The 20,831-nt window shown below is 34.5% G+C and overlaps 1 protein-coding gene across 1 annotated transcript; it reads right to left on the bottom strand.

Moving 5' to 3' along the window:
• Window positions 1–229: 229 nt before the first annotated feature.
• On the bottom strand, window positions 230–8,045 carry LOC135212871 (neuronal acetylcholine receptor subunit alpha-2-like). The gene is made up of 9 exons (XM_064246655.1): window positions 7,897–8,045; window positions 7,374–7,557; window positions 7,015–7,138; window positions 6,514–6,600; window positions 6,063–6,197; window positions 5,569–5,677; window positions 4,036–4,123; window positions 1,595–1,673; window positions 230–1,006 (listed from the first exon to the last, which is right to left on the bottom strand). Exons 1-9 carry the CDS (start codon window positions 8,028–8,030, stop codon window positions 651–653), a joined length of 1,296 nt encoding a protein of 431 aa, XP_064102725.1. The 5' UTR covers window positions 8,031–8,045; the 3' UTR covers window positions 230–650.
• Window positions 8,046–20,831: the final 12,786 nt, after the last annotated feature.

Here is a 20,831-nt window from a genome sequence, read left to right as displayed (position 1 = left end):
ATATAATCTATAACATATAGTATAGGTATAATTGTATATATAATATTTGGTATCTTATATTTATATATATATATATTATACATATATTATATATATATTATAATATTATATACTATATATATCCCTACACAATCTATTTATTCATCTGAGGAGAGAAAAAGGAAGGGAGGAGGGTCATCTAGCTAAAATTACGCAACAAGCAGCGTAACAAAATGTGAACATTTCCTAAGCAACTTTCCTAAACACCGATACCTGAAATGTCCAAGATTTTGTCTCAGGATATTTTCTTCACTTCACAGTACTTATATATTAGCTTTGGTGCTGGTAATTATTAGTTGTGTAAGAAAAATACTGAGAAAATGGCCTGTCTTTTCTTCAAAGTCTATGTCTATGTAGCCAGTCTCAGTCCAGAGATGACATCCCTTCGATACTATTCATTCACATGGTATTGTTTGATGAACAAGAATTCATAAAGGTTTGTTAACATGTCTAATTCTTATGGTAATTTTCAATAGATTTTCAGTAACTTTAAGGAGAGAACGTCTGTACAACACTGGAATTGTTTAGTCAACAGGTAGTTTACCCGTTGCCCAAGGAAAGCCTCACAAATACTTTGAAAAGTTTAAACTGTAAGAAATCTCCTCAGTAAATCAAGGATGATCTTCGCCGTGAACTGCCGCCAATCCTTCTCCAGCTTCCAGAAGTGCGAATTTGTCATCAGCATCCCAGTCCTCTGGACAGGTTCCAGGTCCTTGTGGACAGTACTCGAACCTGACGCCATGCGGAGACGAAAGAAGAACAGCCAGGTTAAAGACGACGAAGACCAAAACGGAAACAACGAAGAAAAATCGGTCGAACACGAGAGAGAAATATCGCCATTCTTGAGAATAGTCAGAGGATGCTGAGGAACCGTTTCCAGTCATTCCTTTAGCCTTCTGGACTTCCTTGGATAAGAGGAGCAAATGGATACCTTCAAGTGCCTCTAGGCTACGCTGCTGGTAGCTGGCTGTGGAAGAATATAATACATTTCAGCATAATTCCATTGAATCAGTAACAGATCTATTAAAGGGACTATAGTAAAGACCCAATGACTGGTCGTGACTTCTTATAGCTGGAAACATATTCCTCACTGAAATTTCTTTGTATACCCAAATAACACATTCATCTGCAAATAAATACATAAAGTAGCTATGCACCAAACTGACTGTTAAATGAATCACAATTTTAAGCTTGATACGCGCTATGTAATCCACCTTTCAAAACTTCTTCATTTCTTAGCTCGAACTTTCCCATAAAGTATTTAGATAATTCACAAATTTCTTGTTTATTGTACGTTACGGTCTCAATATTAAATTCACTGCTTATTCGTCTAACGCTGACAATAATTTTATTCAGAAGGTTGTCATACACCACACAAAGCAGTTTTAGTAGAGTTATCTAATAGTTTCCTTATATCACCAGTAGTAATGGAATTACTACTTACGTAGGCTATCTGGTCATTGGCTCCACACAGAAATTGTAAAAAAGTGAAAAATTAAAGAAACGATTGACAAGAAAATCTCAGAAAGGATAAAACAAGTGAGAAACAACTTACTCAGTGAAGTGCCGGAATCCTCTTTACTCGGCTCCACTCGAATGAAGGCTGACTTCGATCCATCGGATGTCCAGCCAACCTGAATATTTATGGGGATAGTTAGAAGTGAGATAAGTTACAAGAAGAATTCCCCGTAAACTGTCTCCCTAAATACGTCTGGCAAGTTCCACAACAGCACTGAAACCAGGCTCTGTTTGTTACAGAGATAAAAATGATTTGCAAAGAATCATATAATAGAATTCTGAGAGTTTGCACAGATTTTTAGCGTGAAATAAACAAATCGTACTCAACTATCAATATACTTTCCCCTGATAATGTTGACTCGTCACTTGTCTACACTGTTTAAGGATTCTTCATAATGAAGAACTTAAAGATGTTAATGACACTGTATATGGAAATCACATCCTTTATTACAATTTTGAACGGAAGCAGTGTTTGATGAAATGTGAAAAACACAATGAGAAATAAATAGCAGCAGACATCTATGCACTAATACGGGACATTTTGTACAACATTTAACAAAGAGCTCTACAGGTACTGTGATTAATCGTGGACTGCGACAAATTTTTTATACATTATCGAAAAATAAGCTAAAGCCAAAATATTTCATTCTAGGTAGTGGGAGTTATGAGGAATTGATTAACAAACTGATACGCCGTTCAAAGCTTTTCGCGTTCATTTTACGTCATATTTTTCATAAAAAACGCCTGAAAATAAAACTATATATATATTATATATATATATATATATATATATATATATATATATACATATATATATATATATATATATGTATGTATATATATAGTATATATATATATATATATATATATATATATATATATATATATATAAATCTCTTGTTCCACTTATTCTTACTATTTGTATTATCATTATCTTTTATTTACTAGAATTCTGTTCAATTTGGATTGCTATGTAAGGTTGTTGCTCTTTAGCGAATGTCCTATTCTCAGTGTGAAAATTTTCTCCAATTTGAAAAATTGCAATAGTACAAAGCATCAAGATATAAAGAATCATAAATAATGTTTGCAATAGTACAAAGCATCAAGATATAATGAATCATAAATAATGTCTGCAATAGTACAAAGCATCAAGATATAATGAATCAAAAATAATGTGTCACAGGACAAAAAGAGAGTAAGGATTTGAAACTGGAATTTGTAAAATCTGAGAGATGATTAGCAAACTTATAAAAAACTACGATAAAAGTAAAGTGAATAGGTTAGCGAAGACCATTTAATCTTTATTTTTCAATATTTGGATTGTCTGAGCCTATAACATTGAAGCATGTTTGCTCAATACTCATCAAGTACATTAAATTATTGGTCAGAGACAGCTTCTTATGCAGAAGGTATCACTGAGAAACCAGTCTACTATATCATCACTCAATTTTGCTTGAGATATAGTTTATCAAATTTGTTCTGAAGCATCTTTTCTCTGTCATCTTTCCACTCCCAATCAACGCTTTGCTACCAATTCAACATTCGCAATATAAATGGGATCTATAAGAAAAGTTATTGCAGATCTGATTCTCGCGAATTGTCAACTACTTTGCCTAAGGTGAGATTGACTAATGCAACCAACTACTTTGACTAAAGTTATACAGACTACCGTTCTTGCTAAACTACGTGTGACATGCTCACCAATCGGGGGATCTGGAGCTCAAGCAAACGAGATTTCAAACGAAATTCATTTTCCAGTAAATCCTTCCTTTCTGGTTTTCTTGATTGCGCTTGTATGACCTATAATTATATGCGTCAAGGAGGCTGCTCTACAGTACATGGATTTGAGCAATGTCAACCCACAAAGGGTCCACATGCCGATATCTCTCTTTTAGTCACAGCAAAGTTTAAAAAAGGGACTAAAATCAAAAGTTAGTTAAACTGGAATTAAACGTGTCTAAGGCCTGTTGTTAAACCACCAACACCTTTCCACTTTTATTTAGATATATTATATTCAAGCTATGTTATATTTACCTATGTCTTCCTGCGTAGAAATGTTTTTTTTTTTTTTAACAACAATGCTATGCCACAATTAGGCTGATTTTCATCCTATTATCAGATGATGGAATAATCGAAAATTTATTTTTATACATCAAGAAAACATATTGAAGATAACAAAGAGCATAGCTCGATAAAGAAACTCCCAGATGAAATTAATTTAAAAGAAGTATGAAGTGTATCCCAACGATCCATCCATCTACCATATCATTTAGAGATCAATAAGACGCCAAAAATCAAGATCCAAAATTCTAGGTATTAATCTGACAGACTATCTTTTCAGGGCATCGATGGAGGAGAAATCTAATACCTTAGCTTAGGTTATAAGGTCATTTTTACTGTTGGAGTCATGCTCATGTAAGACAAATAACTTTTTGTTTAATAAAAAAGGTGAATTATAAGAACAGAGAAAATATTTACCTTCGAAGCGAGTTCAAGATCCCACTTTCTTTTTACTTCTTCAGGAGGAGAGACGAAGAGTAAGCGGCCAAAGAACTGCAGCAGCATACTGTCAGATATAGAAGAATTCGTGATCCATGACGCAACAGTGCGTTACTTTAAGAAGCCCATTAAAGAAATGAAGTAACTTGAATAAGCGTTTATATCTCGACCAATACACATACATCGGTCGTAACATAGCTGCTCATTCAGTTCTGAGTTTTATAAGCCTTTTTAAAGAAAATGGTAGGATGTCCAGTTAAAGAGTATATACAAACACACACACACACACACACACACACACATATATATATATATATATATATATATATATATGTATATATATATATATATATATAATATATATATATATATATATATATATATATATATATATCGAGCTACAAATGTCCTTTTAACATCTAATTTGCGCTTTACTTCGGAATTAATATATTTTCATATATGTTAATTGAAGGGGAATTATTTTTTTGTCGATGGCGTTGTGGGTCTAAGGCTTCGCTGTGCGCTTCCTTGAATTTGTTGATTCGATGGTTCGTGTCCGGGAGCCGACAAATTTCTTATCGACTAAAAATATTCCCGTTCTGTTAACATATATGAAAATATATCAATTCCGAAGTAGAGCGAACTAGATATTAAAGGACATTTGTAGCTCGATGTATGTATAGTATGAATCACGGTAATGTGATAAGGCTTCATATATATATCTATATATATATATATATATATATAATATATATATATATATATAAATATATAGATATAATAAATTATATATATACCTATATAATATATATATATTTTATATATATATATATTATATAATATGCGCGGGTATCAAGTGATAACAGTATGGTTATACTGAGTTAAGACTAAAGGATGCAAAAACGTCAGTTATAAATAAAAGTTGTACTTAAGTGCATCCACACTACAGTAAAACATGTCAAAAACATAAAAACATATGTTGGCAATTTATCCCATACACATCGCAACAGGTCTAAGATAAACCAGCGTCCGGAAGTGAAGAACGAAGGATAACTGTATGAAGCTCTAAGTAGGTAAGTCGTTGACTTGTATTTAACCAGTTTGTGACGTATGTGCATAAGTTGCTGACCCTTGTTCATGACGTTTTACTGCACTTTGGAGGTACCCTCAGATTTGCTGTACTTTGGTATTTGGAGGTACCCTCAGATTCACTGTACTTTGGGCATGAATTACGGAGTATGGTGCCGCTTGAAAGAGGACAACAGAAAGGAGAAAGAGGGAAGATGGTGAGAGAGCCATGGAAAGTAAAAGTGGAAAAATGGGAGACGATAGATACAAGAGATCCAATTTTAACGGGAGGATTTATCTAATAAGCATCAACTCCACAAGGCCTACAATTTGATTCACGTCTGTCCATTATATGTTAGTAATTCGTAAGCGAGAAAAAGGAATTTCTTGAATGCTGCAAAGCAGAGAACTAATTATTTTACGCCATTCAATACCTTGACCTACCAGAGAGGCCTGGACATACGAGCGTCTGAAGTGAAGAAGCATCTCAGACTGTAGACGGAAGCTGCGATATTCAGAGACAAGAGGAAGATGCAGCCCCCGTAATAACGACCTGCCAAGAGAGAGGTTAGAAAAAAGGTCTTAATGTTGTTTAGATTTCTATTGCAAAGGTTTGTTTGATTAACAGACAAGATCAATGCCTTTGTTCATATTCAGTGCTGTCACGAATTTCTGTTTCTTTAAATCGTCGGTAGAAGATTTACTTTTAGTTTACGTGAACACACACCCATACAGAGAAGGTTCAGCTGGAGTAACGTTAGAAAATTGACAGACCTATTTTGAAGATGATGTCTTTATAAGCAAATACTACGCTATGCATTATATGTACATCTAGAGAGGCGGAACTCATGGTTTTTTACACTTCCTAAAGGTTTCTTTCCTGTAACCTGATGTTTCTTTCTCGTAACTGATATTCAAAAGAACGTTTAATTGATTACCTATGAGAGGCACCTGCTCAGTGGGTGGAATATCCTGGGTCATGGCCATCAGGAACACCATCATGGCCAACAAGGCGTTGGTGGCGAGGCTGATCTTCTCCCCTGATTCGGGGGGCAAGAGGAAGGTCAGCAGGGCTGGAAGGAACGACGGAAGAAACGATATTCGAAATGATGAAGTACGCTGACATAAACACTTGAGGGATAAAGGACGGTAAGCTTTGATGCTCTACATATAATTTTAAAAACTATTTTAAGGAAAATGCTAAAATCTATAAAGCATTTGAACTGATTTTAGTGCCCAAATAAAATGTTCTCGTTATTTTACTTGCTATGACCACAAGTAATATGTGGCTCTAATAGATTATGATTTACTAGGAAGTTACTAAACAACCGATGATGAAGATCAATGATAAAACTGACGTACTTAAATCTTTCAACGTAATAACCTTACCACAAATGTTGACGATGGTCCCAGGCATAATGAAGAAATATATCGCAAACATCGTCCTTCTCTGTAGTTGCACATGATAAACTACAGCTAAAAGAAAAAGAAATCGAAATTAATGAACTAGTTCAGTGAACATGTTAAAGATTCATCTATTCATCGCCGTCAGTAAACATTACCTTCGTACCACATCTAATGGATTTGAGGTTTATTTTTAACTTTCGCTAAAGATACCACATTTGCAGTTACATTCAGAAACATACCATGCACTTTGGATAGTTCAAGTTTAGTCATATTTGAAATACGTTTCAGTAAATTCGATTTTTTGGCCAATTATGAGAATTAGATCATGTGCTGACCTAGGATCAAATTGTTGAATTTTCAGACGTTGAAAGTTTATAGCAATTCTGCAACACAGAAAGCATCTTTATGCACTGATGCAAATTAGGAACATTTAATTTCAAGGAGAATGTTAGAAATATTTCCTAAATTTAGTTATTTTCTTACTGGAAAATGTGTTTGCGCAGCACGGGTCTTCAGCTTCGTACATTTCTGAGTAGAAATTTTCGAGGTAAAACTCAGGGTGAGGATTATACTGCGAAAGGTCCGCAGGTGCCTGGACCAAGCGAAGCTGAAAAGAAAGTAACTTCGTTAGAGGAAATATTTATGGCTCAATTCTATTCTGGGTGCTTTCTTAAGGACTTGAATCTTTATCCTTTCTTTCAAGTGGCGGGCGGCAGTCATGAAACTAGTTATTACCACTTAAGAAGCAAATTTTGATGTTATTTTACTTCCGAGTTAAGTAACTTTTTTTTTCCCACTTTCTTTCCTTCCACATACACACACACACTCTCTCTCTGGCATACCTTTGTGGAATCGTAAGTCCATGACGCAAAATGCATCTTACAGTCTTGTTGGTCGAAAGGATACCATTTAATGTCGATGTCACAGGTCGACTGAAATATGGCGTGGAAGATCAACTCGACCTCCCCCGTGTAAGAAATGATGGCGTTGGTAGCGATCATCCCCAGACGATAGTTAGAATCCGCTCTGGAAAAAGATGAACGTGAACAAAATAGGGTCTCAAAATTTCAGATTCGTTCATCTACTAAGTGCATCAGCCTTTTATTTATTTCTAGACAGTCACGAAGAATTAATTGCTGTAAATATTATCATGCTCTTTTTTAATTAATGACAATGTGCCTATGAAGCTTAACAATGCATCTGAATTATGAGAATGATTCTTTTGAGGTTGATACGAAGTTTTCAATTACAGATATTTCCCAACATTTTGGTGAACAGCTGTCACTATTTCCACGACAATGAACAGCACCAATCCTTCCTTGTAAGGAAGACTCAAACCTACCGGAAAACTGTCTTTGCACTCACGTGTTATAAAGGATGATATCAGGATACCAAATGGCTCCGTAAGGAACTCGGATAACTGTGGTGTTATTGTAGTCGGCGGGATTCCACCTGAGGAAGCTGTCGTTCCACTTCATGATCATTTCTGTGTTGGTCATTAGCTTCTGGTCTCTTGTGTTCTGGAATGGAATATTCTTGTAAGGCGTGATTCCCTAATTAGAGATTCCTGTCGTGGTGATATTTCCTGTCACTTTTCCCCCCGCCATCCTATTTTATCTCATTATTTGTAGTCAAAGATAGAAACAAAACTTTGAACGACTCAATCAAAGGGCTTTTACGTAACAAAATGTCATTTAACTGGCTGATCTTGAATGTATTATCACCCCTCTAATTACAAAACTTCAAAATGAAAGTATCTTAACTATCAAATTAAGTCCTAAATCATGTATCACACTTTCTTGATACACTCACGTGGCAAAAAAAAAAAAAAAAAAAAAAAACAAGCCGCATTAGAACGTATACTAATACAATATATTTCAACAAATTATTAATTGATACAAGAGCTCTAGTAAATGACAAAACAAGAACTCTTGTATCCCTAAACAGAAGTAATAGATACTAAATAATAGCGGTGTTTGTTTATCTGTGTTGGAGGGTCAGTGATGTTATTCAGGAAAAGAAATTCTTAGTTTGTTATCATAGAAATTTCAACTCCTCTTAAATATACTTTACCTATCTAAAGATATCAATATTTTCTTGTACTAGCACCCAATAAATTTCATCGTTACTCAGAGAACTAAAACAACTTGAAAATTTAAACAAAGAAAAAATTGAGGACATACCTCATCTCTTCTAAAAAAGTTATGACACAGGAGAATAAGCTTTTCAAGAAAATTATAAACCTTGACTGACAAATATACGGGGCACAATGACTGAACCTAATTATGACCGAAAGGAAGGCTTGTAGACATCAACACTATAAAATGGGATCGAAGAAAAAAGCAGGTGTTACCAGAGAAAGGACAGTGAAGAGGGCGATCTCAAAGAAGACGGTGGTGACTTCCTCGTGGTGTGTAACAGGACGGATGTTCTTGTTGTAATAAGAAAAAAGATCGTTGTAGAGGGATCGTTCGTCTGAGATGTTGGACCTGACTTCAGTCACGACATCTCTGGAGCTTGACACTGCAATTTAGGAAAGAATTTTTCAAAGTCAAAAGAGACGAAGAGCGAGTCTTTTATACCCCTCATTCTTAACAAGACTGTTAGACCAAGGTTTTGGCCACTTATTCCCGAAGTGCACTGAGCTTCGGCCAGACTCCTCCCCTACAGCCACTATGGGTGGAGACAGAGTCAAAGTTACAGGGTCTGCTCAACTCGGCAGTGGGGGCGGAGCTAATACTGTGACGTCAGAAGAGTAACTTCTCCGTGCTTCTCCACTGAATTACTTAAAGAAGCTTTAGTTTTTATACATTTAATCCATAGTGCATGGTTTTTTTGTATAAAATCTTGATAAAACCTGTAAAGAGGTCACATGCTTGATGTTTTTTTAATACCCATTCAGAGTATATAGGGTCTGCTCAACTCGGCAGTGGGGGCGGAGCTAATACTGTGCCGTCACAAGAGTAACACTCCCGTGTTTCTCCACTGAATTACTTAAAAACCCTTAGTTTTTATAGATTTCATCCATATCACATGGTGTTTTTCATAAAATCTTGATGATAAAATCTGTAGAGGTCACATGTTTGATTTTTTTAATACCCATCCTCTCATTTAGTCACCAAACCTTGTTTTATTGCACAAAATATACCAGTTTGAACACACATAGCTACTCCAGCTTTCTTCATATGTTTATTCTTTACTTATTTATTTACTTACCTATATACTGGTTTGCTGTATTCTCTTCAAGTCCATCTCTTTTAACATGACAACTTCTCTCTCTCTCTCTCTCTCTCTCTCTCTCTCTTCTCTCTCTCTCTCTCTCTCTCTCAGGTAGTAATATTATCAAGATTTTAAATAATTCTTAAGAAATGTATTTAGTTCTGTCACTGTGTTCATACCTCACTTTGAAAAGCAACTTTTTTATGATAAAGGTTAGAATGATAGATTAATTATATTTTCCAAATCTTATTGTGAATACTTATTGTTATGCAATAAATACAAAGAAAATGTGGATACAGGCAGTGTAAAAAATGGCAGTTGCATTTGCACGACTTGGCCACAAAAAGGAAAACAATATCAAAAGTATAAGAATTACATTATATACGATATAAGGTATCAAAGGAATAAATGATGAAGAAAATGATACAGGGAACACATTTCAAGCAAATTTCTCATTAGCACTTCATATCACATAAATATACTTCCGAACACATAAGTTTACATATAACACAAACTGTATACATAAAGGTATTAATTATGCATGCCTCAAACGATTATAATATTTTCAAAAAAAGTACAAAAAGGTATTCGTCAGTCTGGCTGGATGTATCTGATGACGTTTCACAAGGGGCGGGGCTAGATTTCAGATCTCTCACGAACGCTTAATTTTTTTATAATTTTTGCGTGCGTAGATAATATTTTCTGTGCGATATTATGGGTTTTAAAATAATTGTAATTGTAATGTGTCATATACCAATTGAAAGGGCATTCTTTGTACTTTTACATGGTATATGGCAAAATGTAATAAGATGAAAAATTATGTAAAAAAATGTGGTAAATATTTACATAAAATTTAAACATTTTGGTCCGTCTTTGACCTAGAATTCCTCGAAAATATCTGAGAACACCTATCAATTTTATTTATGCATTATATAGTAGATTTTATTAGCTTTCTAATCCATTTTTCCGTTTCTTTCTATCATCATCCCTTAGTCAGATACGCTACGAAACGTGAATGTATGTAGGTTGACGGATGAAGTAATTGCACATTTTTGTGTGCGTAGATAATTTTTTCTGTGCACGCTTGTGGGTTTGAAAGTAATCGTAATTGTAATGTGCTATATATTATTTGAAAGAGCATTCTTTGTACTTTAACGTAGTATACGGCAACATGTAATAAGAGGAAAATTTGTATAAAAAAAAGCCATCGCAAAAATAGTTATATGAAAATGTTATCGTAAATATAGTTTCATAAAGATATGGTCCTTTTGTAACTGATGACGTTTCACAAGGGGCGGGGATAGGTTTTAGTACCGCCTCGTGAGCAGACCCTGTATATTTTGACTCTGGGTGGAGATATCTATGTAGCTCTCCTAGCAGACGACGCATTTCGCTCCGCCATACTACCCACTTCGTTCTCCTCCGTCATTAGCTTATTTTATTATAAAATCAATATTATTCATAAATTTATGAATATTATTATCCATATTTTACGATAGCAACATGCATAATTTGCTATATAAATCAATATTATTCATAAATTTGTTGTAATATGCTGCTAGCCAAAGTTCTTTAGCGAAAGTGTTTACGATATGAACGGATGCTATGATTGAAGCTCAAAAAAGTTAATGGTGTTTCTAGATATTATTATTATATATATTATATATATATATATATATATATATATATATATATACATGACTTGAATAATAGAGTTTGTTTACATTCGTCAGCTGACGTGTGGCCTAACTTCTATTTTTCTTTTATTATATGCGAGAAGGAATTTAGGAATTTGTAAATAAATTAACCACAATATTGAATTTACTAATGGTAAAACTACTTTATTTTGTTTTGTTTTTATCAGTCAGCTGACTTTGCCCTTTTGATTTTTATCTTTTAAGTCTTTCTTTATAACGTGAAAATTCAGTCAAAGCCATGTAGAATATAATATGTATAATAGTAGGGGGGGGGGGGGTTGGGGGGGGGGGGGGCGGTTAGATGATAAGTTTCAAACTTTGCTTTAACATATCCTTACAAAAGAAAGAGGAAGAGATGGTACTAACCCATTTGGCACCTAATAGTTAATGCTGCATTTGTAGACTGCAATAACCACAAGCCCAATGCTAAAGAAAGATCCTATTTTTTTATGATCAATCCTATTTTTTTATGATCAATGTAGTGCCAATGTGGAAAATAAATGTGTGAGACATTGATGAATTGGGTAAAGGAATGTTGGTGAATTATGAAAAGGAATTTTTATGATTTTTATGCTGCAGACTAGTAAAAGGAAAAGTTAATAAGTGCTAAAAAAATATATTGTAAGAAAAATAAATATCTGTAGCTCCTTACATACCCTAAAAAAAAAAAAAAAAAAAAAAAACTACAATCTTAAGATCACAGAAATGCACAGTGGATGAAGAAATGGTGAAAAACATAATAATATCTTTCAGAAGCCCAACTCTGGAGTATGCAGCAAATTTCATAATAAAGATAATAATAGTAGTTAAAACTAGCGAATGTCTGGGAGAAGAATGAACGGCATAGCGAGTGAGTAGTACGTAGACGGATGGCAGAAGCCCTGACATAAATAAAAATAATAAAAACAACAAAATAAAACTGAAGAAGTCAGTATGGCAAGCAAAATGAAAGTGAGATGTCTCCACCCACAGAAGTTAGGGCACATGTCAGCTGACGAATTTAAACAAAAGTTCGGGTTCAGGAAACGAAGCTCAAGTAAATATATATAATAATATCTGGAAACGCCATTAACTGTCACATTTTGAGCTTTAATATCTGGAAACGCCATTACATTTTGAGCTTTAATTACGATTTTCGAGCGCTGTAGAAATATCCGTATCTCTGTGAATTGAATAACTTTTCGCATTCACAGAATTGACTGCTATTTTTAACGAGGCATAAAATGGTATTTTCTTTGATTCGTTTTTATGGACTTTCAAAGAAAACAAATATTTTTATTCTATGGTAAACTATAGTAAAAAGGTATTTTGTGTAACAAAATATAACCAAACTAAAATATAAATTAAGAAACTTGAAAGGCACCACACTTAATGGTCCTAGAAACGTGAACGGAGTGGATTTCCATTGTTTTCCCAGTATATTTTCATAATAGACTTTGGAAAGATTATGGATTACAAACATTCAAACAATATTACAAAACAATATCACATATGTAAATACATATTAGCAGTGACGGCTCGTCAGCAGGCACTGTGCACCCCCTTTAGATTTCATAATGTATATGCACAAAATTATGAATATATACATGAATATGAGAAATTAAGTATAGATTATCAATAAAAATGAATACCATTCTTTTGTTTTTGAAAAATAAATAAATAAATAAATAAATAAATAAATAGATAGATAAATAAATAAATGATTGAAACAATATGTGAAACTGCTGGTGCTCAGCAGTTCTTATTTTGCTAGTAGGTTGATAATGTAGCCAGCTCGCACGTAAGGGTGATGGGACTGGGAGCACTGCCCTCTCGAGCAGTGTTAGCCTAGGTGTTGGAGGGCGAAAGTGTGATTTGAAATTCGTCAATAGCCTAATCAATATGTAGTATTAGTGATAGTGATCAAATCAGTGACGATACTAATGATATGTAATGTAATGCAGAATAATAAACTCAGTGGTGAGTTGCAATAAATGGGAAAAAATTATAACCACAATAATGTCAATGATACTAAAATTCAAAATAGCTTTCGGCAGAGAGAGAGAGAGAGAGAGAGAGAGAGAGAGAGAGAGAGAGAGAGAGTATGTGTATAGATGCGTCTGTGTTTTAGGTGGGTGTTCTTTAGTCCTTTTGTTTTATATAGGCTTATGTTATTTTATTTTACTGTCATACTCAGTTTAGTGCTGTCTTAATGTTTTTGTTTTCGAGTTTTTATTCTTTTTAATGGTTTAATGATTTTTATTTTGCTACGCTTAGTTTACATAAAATTAATATTTTCATGTAACCTCATATTCTCAATTAACGGTCAGTCCGTCCGCCAGTCTCTCAGCTGCCGAAAGTTACTGCTTTGAATTTCAGTATTTTAATACTTATTCAGTTTTGTTTACAGTTTCAAATTTGATTAGGGTAATCCCATTAGTCATAGTACAAGAAAAACAGAACTTGAAGAAATTAAGTTTTTGGCATTGTTTATAGTGCCATATATTTATGTACTATATAATGTGTGTGCAGTTAATATCAAGGAATTGAAAAAATGTGTAATAGCACCCCTATTACACATTAGGTCCGAATCGGCCAATCATATGAAGGTCCGAATCAGCCAAGGTCCGAATAAGCCTGTTCCCCCAAAACGGGAACAGGCTGTTACATAATTTTTTTCAATTCCTTGATATTAACCGTATAAACGCACACATTATATAGTACACACACACACACACACACACACACACACATATATATATAGATATATATAATATATATATATATATATATATATATATATATATTATATATATATGTATATATATATATATATATATCACTATAAACAATGCCGGAAACTTAATTTCTTCAAATTTACTAATTGTCTGTTTTTCTTGGGCTATGACTGATTACTAATGGATGATTACCCTAATCAAATTTTAAACTGTAATCAAAACTAAAAAATTAGTGAAATACTAAAATTCAAAGCAGTAACTTTCGGCAGCAGAGAGACTGACGGACGGACTGACGGATAATTGAGAATATGGAGTTACATAAAAATATCAAATTTATGTAAACTAAGCGTAGAAAAATAAAAATCATTAAAGAACAAAAATTCGAAAACGAAAACATTAAGATACAAAACTGAGTATGACAGTAAAATAAAATACAAAAGGACTAAAGAACACCCACCTAAAACACAGACGCATGCATACACATACTCTCTCTCTCTCTCTCACTGAGGAAGGCAGCAGAATCGCTGCCGAAAGCTATTTTGAATTTTAGTATCATTGATATTATTGTGGTTATAATTGTTTTCCCATTTATTGCAACTCACCACTGAGTTTATTATTCTGCATTACATTACATATTAGTATCGTCCGAATAAGCCTGCAACCCAAATAACATAAGTGTAGTGGGGGTACGTCAGATTCTGTCAGTGGTGCCGTATTGCGTTATTGACTTGCTGTAGGTACGGTAGTTTGCTAATCATGCAGCAGTTGCCGTGCACTGTTGCTAAGAGCTATAGCCTATAGGTATGGCAATAGAAGATCAGCGACAGTAGTAATAATGGTCGAACTGAATTGTTTCGCTGAACATGTTCAATTCAAAAAGTCAAAGTGAAGCACCATACTGTCATCACCAAAGCACCAAAATATTTTGACGGCAAATGAAAATATAAAAAAATCACAATGATACTTAATCATACTTAGATTTTGACTATATACATGAAAAATAAAACCAAACTAATCTATCTGTGTACTTCATATCTTCTTTGAATCTCCTCTGAAGTATGTAATAATACATCAGTTGTCGCCGAAAAACAGATGTTTTCAGGTTTCAACGAGCTAAAAAAGAGCAATAGACTTCTACGGAGAGTCAAACTTCCAGAAATTGTGTGTCCGTAGGTCACGAACGATCGAATCGGCCCTGAAAAGAGCTCTGAAGAGAAGATTTGAAGTACACAGAAATCGTGCTCTGCTGTATTCATTGTAGTAAGGAAAACTACCAAAGCCGATCCTCTGGTGAACGGCCTAATCAATCGTAAGTAATCATCCAAATCACGTCTATATTAACATCATGTTTCCCATATTGGACGCACTACTGACTGCTAAGCTTCAAATCTTCTTTGAATCTCCTCTTCGGAGCCCTTTTCAGGGCCGATTCGATCGTTCGTGACCTACGAATATACAATTTCTGGAAGTTTGACTCTTCATCAACGTCGATTGCCTCTTTCAGCTTGTTGGAACCTGAAAACATCTGTTTTTCAGCTAAAACTGATGTATTATTACACGGTTCACGTTGCTAGGTCGTCATTTTCTTGCTGTCACTGATATGCCCGAGGCGTAAACAAGGCTTCGCGCATGCGCAATTCACAGCCGCACCAATATCTATCTCAATCATGGATACGGCTGGCATACCAATATCCAGTTTGTTTTATTTTAACTAAAGGAGACAACATGACCTATCAATTGTCCCCCCAAAACTTTTCCTCCAAGTTTTATAGATGCTGAAAATGAGTAGCAGTAAAAATGTAATAAAACCCCTTTTATAGTTATTTTCATAGACCTACCTACTCAAACGGAGCGTATTACTTGCTGAAGAGACTAAAATAGGTTTAGCAACCAAAATGAACTAAGAAAAAAAAATCCTCTTTCAGACTTCAGTGTTAGGTCTAACGTAATAGAGGTGTTTACTGGTCATAATTTTGCCGTACTGTTTGTGATGGCGGTTGGGGGGGAGGGGGCCGTTATTATTATTATAAAGGATTAGTTTATCCAGATCTGTGAGCCTAATAAAGGCTCTTTTCGGGCTGGTTTGCGTTGGGGAAGGGGGGGAATGGGGGCGGTATTGTTTGTTACCTTATAAGTCGTAATCTGATTAATTTTTTTTGTTATCGAGTTCTTAAAATCTAGTTTTATTTTTTTTTATATACAAAAACATTTTTTATTATGGTTTACCATAAAATAAAAATACTAATTTTCCTTGTAAATCTGTGAAAACGAATAAAAGAAAATACTACATTTATGGTAATCCATTTTATCTATGACGACTCGTTAAACGAACAGTATACTTCCGGTCAATTCTGTTCGTTGTATTGTCGTATTTTCTAGTACAATTAACAAAATTATATTTGTGTTATTCACAATGCTTCATGCATCATATTCTTATCAAATGTACCATGCAAGAACTGAAATACACACACCAGTACCAAATCAATCTAATACCTTGAATCTAACAATAAACTATGGTATAAAATTCCTAAGAGTTAGTGTGAACCAATTTACAGGCAGAGTCCAGATTGAGGAGTTATGAGAGTTCCTGGGGCGGGTTAGGGTAGGTTATTCCCTCCCTATAGTAGAAATGCTACCCTAACCCCTCATTCTGCATACTCTCCCTAATTAGATGAGAGCCTGAGAAAAACAAAAGTTAAAATGGAGAATTAAACAATCATGATAGCCGGGAAACGGTTAGTATAATCCTAGTCTTCAGGCCTGAACATACAAACCTAGTCCAAACCAGGATAACAGCCGAGGATAGATCAACTGCAGCACAATTTCAATAAACACAACAGCCTAAGCTAAGATTCTATACTTAAACTGACACGGGAACAAAATTAATGACACAACTGAAGGAAAAAATCCACCGCTACGGACTAACACGTAGGGATGGGCGTCCTCTGCAATGGAGGGGCTTGGGTTGTCCCCCCCCCCACCTTTTTATTTTGGGGGAGATAACATAGGCTAGCCTATCAATTGTCTCCCCAAACTTTTCCTCCAAGTTTTATAGGTAGCGATATCACAGATGCTGGAAATGTTAAGTCCCATTTTAGAGACCAGGTGACGTCCCTTAGCCGGCATACTATTTACAGTTATTTTTATAGCACTTGCCCGCTTTTAGGCTCAAACAGCTTACTTGCTGAAGAGACTAGAATATGTTTACTTGTGAACGAACTGCAACCAAATATCAAATAGCTGAAAAAAAAAAAAAAAAGCTGTAGGCATGGAACCGACTTCAGTGTTAGGTCTAAGTAATAGGGGTGTTTACTGGTCATAATTTTGGCGTACTAGGTACTGTTTGCTATGGAGGTCTGTGGGGGAGGTTATTAATATTATTATAAAGGATTAGTTTATCCAGACCTCGGGCTGGTTTGCGATGGCAGAGGGGGATGGGGGCGGTATTAGGTCGTAATCTGATTAGATTTTCTGTTATCGGATCCGACAAAATACAAGCGTATGCTCATAAAAAAAAAAAAAACTGTCAAAGCAACAACCAGAAGTTCACTTTGGAAAGTTGGAAACCGGCTGTCGGTTACACAGCCACACTAAACACTTTATGAAAGAGTTTTCAAAGCTATTAAGTGTGGTGCCTTTCAAGTTTCTTAATTTATAATTTAGTTTGGTTTTATTTTTTAAATACCGTTTTACTATAGTTTGCCATAAAATAAAAATTTTTGCTTTCTTTGAAAATCCATAAAAACGAATCAAAGAAAATTCTACGTTTCATGCCTCGCTAAAAATAGTAGTCAATTCTGTTCGTTGTAATAGCGTATTGCAATTATTTGTGTTATTCACAATGCTTCATGCAAAAGTTATTCGTGGTATTTCTGCATATGCACAGCGTTCGAAAATTGCTTATGAGTAAAGAATTTTATCGTAATTGAACCTCAAAATGGTGTTTCCTAAACCCGAAGTTTTGTTTAAATTCGTCAGCTGACGTGTGGCCTAACTTCTGTGGGCGAAGACATCTCACTTTCCTTGCAGACGACGGACGACGCATTTTGCTATGTCATGACAGTATTTTGTTGTTTTTATTATTTTTATTTATGTTATGCTGCCATCTGTTGCTTTTAACTGCTATCTATTTTCTTTATTATGTTATGGTAACATGAAATAATATCTGAAAGATATTATTATTCTTTTCACCATTTCTTCATCCTCTGTGAAAACTACCTTTATATTTGCTAGAACTGCGTATGCACTTCTCACTTATTATTTCTGTGATTTTCAGATTGTAGTTTTTTTATTTTTTAGGGCTCGTGTATGTGTCACCTACTAGCATCCATGCCATTTATTATAAAAGACATTTATTATTATGCTGAAAATGTGTTAGTTTTCTTACAATATATTTTTTGTTTAGTATTCTTCGCACTTATTAACTTGTCCTTTTACTATAAGTCTGCAGCAAGTAAGAGGCTAATGACAGTATAGATATTTATTTGTTAAAACCCCCTTCATTTATGCACATTGCACTGCAGTGTAGATGATGGAAAGTGATGTAAAGGTTGCCACTCTTTAGAAGTGAATATATCTGAGAGCAAAAATGAAGGAACACAAACTAAGTACTGAAATTAAGGTCAATGCATTATGAAGTGAAGAGAATTTTTCTGAAGGAAGGTTGAGCCTGTACAATTTTGACATATGCAACTAAAATAATACTACAGAAGTCATATGACTTTAATAATTTCACCAACATTCCTTTACCCAAATCATCAATGCCTCACACATTTATTTTCCACATTGGCACTGCCTTTAGTGCACTTGATAGGTGGTTTTTCAAAACATTGATCATAAAAAACAGGATTGCTTTCTCTTGCATGAACCATTATCTTTCTTTAAGCAATTCTTTAGCAAGATATAGCATACAATGCATTAGGGCTTGTGGTTTTTGTCGTCATACTGTGCCTTTCTTAACCTACATTCCATAGGATTTGAATATCTACCCCTTTGAGTTTTGCTCCCTTTACAGCCTACAATCATTTCCCCCCCGATTCTTTTATCAAGATTCTGAATATTATATCATATGAATGCAGCATTAACTATTAGGTACCACATGGGTTGGTACCATCTCTTCCTCTTTCTTTTGTAAGGATATGTTGATGAAGTTGACTATCATCTAACCCCCCCCCTCCCATATACATATTATATTCTACATGGCTGGTCAATTTGTCCCGTCGTGTAATTGTCATAGCACTAAAGAACTTTGGCATATTACAATAAATTTATGAATAATATTGATTTATATAGCAAATTATGCATAATGCTATCGTAAAATATGGATGTTTCATGTTTACACAACATAAAAATAATAAAAACATAACAAAATAAGCTAATGATGGAGGAGAACGAAGCTGGCAGTATGGCGGAGCGGAATGCGTCGTCTGCTAGGAGTGCGAGATATCTGAGTCTCCGCCCATAGTGGCTTTAGGGGAGGAGTCTGGCCGAAGCTCAGTGCACTTCGGGATTATGCGGTTTTGGCCAGACTGACAAGAAGGTGCTGACAAAGAATTGCGTTCCATTGCCTTGGTATCTTTATTCATAGTCAAGAGTTGGGTTATGCATTCTAATTACTCTACTGTAGCCGGTAAAACAGTAACTGGCAGCTTTTCTTTTATTATTGCCTTTGTTTCTTCACTGAAAGGCGTTCTGTATGTTAAGATGGTATATTGTGGTGGTTTCTCGTTGGTCCAAAATGTATTTAAAAAAAAGTTGTGCAAAATTTGTTTATTTCCCCATTATGATCCCTGTGCCTGAGTTAAAAATATCTTTTATGTGTAATTTCTTAAAATCTACTGCAGTAGATTTCTTACAGTTTTTTTTTTTTTTTTTTTTTTTTGTAACATTAAAATGCAAGACCCGTAGCTAAATACCTTCGGTCTTTTACAGTCAAGAAACAAATTATGCGTAAATAAAAAAAGAAAAATATGGAAGAAGCAAGCTAAGAGTGTTGAATATTTCCATGAGAACAAAGGTATTCAGCTTCGATATATTAAATATTGAAGAATCTACTATTACTAATTCACAGTTTAGTTGACTGTAATTTCATCGGAAAAACCAAAATTTTAATGGTCGACAGGCACGAATACACATTGTAAATGAAAGAGACAATCGGTTTTACGAAGACAACTTACCTTTATTCATGGTTTCCAACATTAGAAAACCGAGGATCAGGACTTGAAGTCTCAATGAATCCATGGCGAAGAGGAAGATGGGACACCAGAGTCCTTCCTTGTCCCCCAGAAAGAAGAATCAACAATGTTCTGGGGCCATGACATGGCCATCCTCCAACTTCCTGTTGTGAATATTGACAGTTATTTTTCATTTCTATTCTTAGAACGTCGAACAATTAGTATGAAATGGTACAGGAAAAAACCATAGCATATTTTTAACAGTTTACAATGGATATTTTATACTTTTCGGATTTATTTTGACACTGAATCCTGAGAATATTTATACTTGATCATATAGTTTCTCCTCACCTGTTGTTCATAAGATGTATCAGAGTTCCTTCATACAACATTAAAATCCTTGTACATTATTGACCAGTAAACATCTCATTCTATGCCTGCTTCTTATTCTAACTAATATCATGAATAAATAAATCAATCAACCGAATAATTAA

This window comes from Macrobrachium nipponense, chromosome 11 (genome assembly GCF_015104395.2).
Source record: "Macrobrachium nipponense isolate FS-2020 chromosome 11, ASM1510439v2, whole genome shotgun sequence".
NCBI lineage: Eukaryota > Metazoa > Arthropoda > Malacostraca > Decapoda > Palaemonidae > Macrobrachium > Macrobrachium nipponense.
The sequence above is the reverse complement of the archived record's forward strand: the minus strand, read 5'-3'. Positions and strand labels throughout refer to the sequence as shown.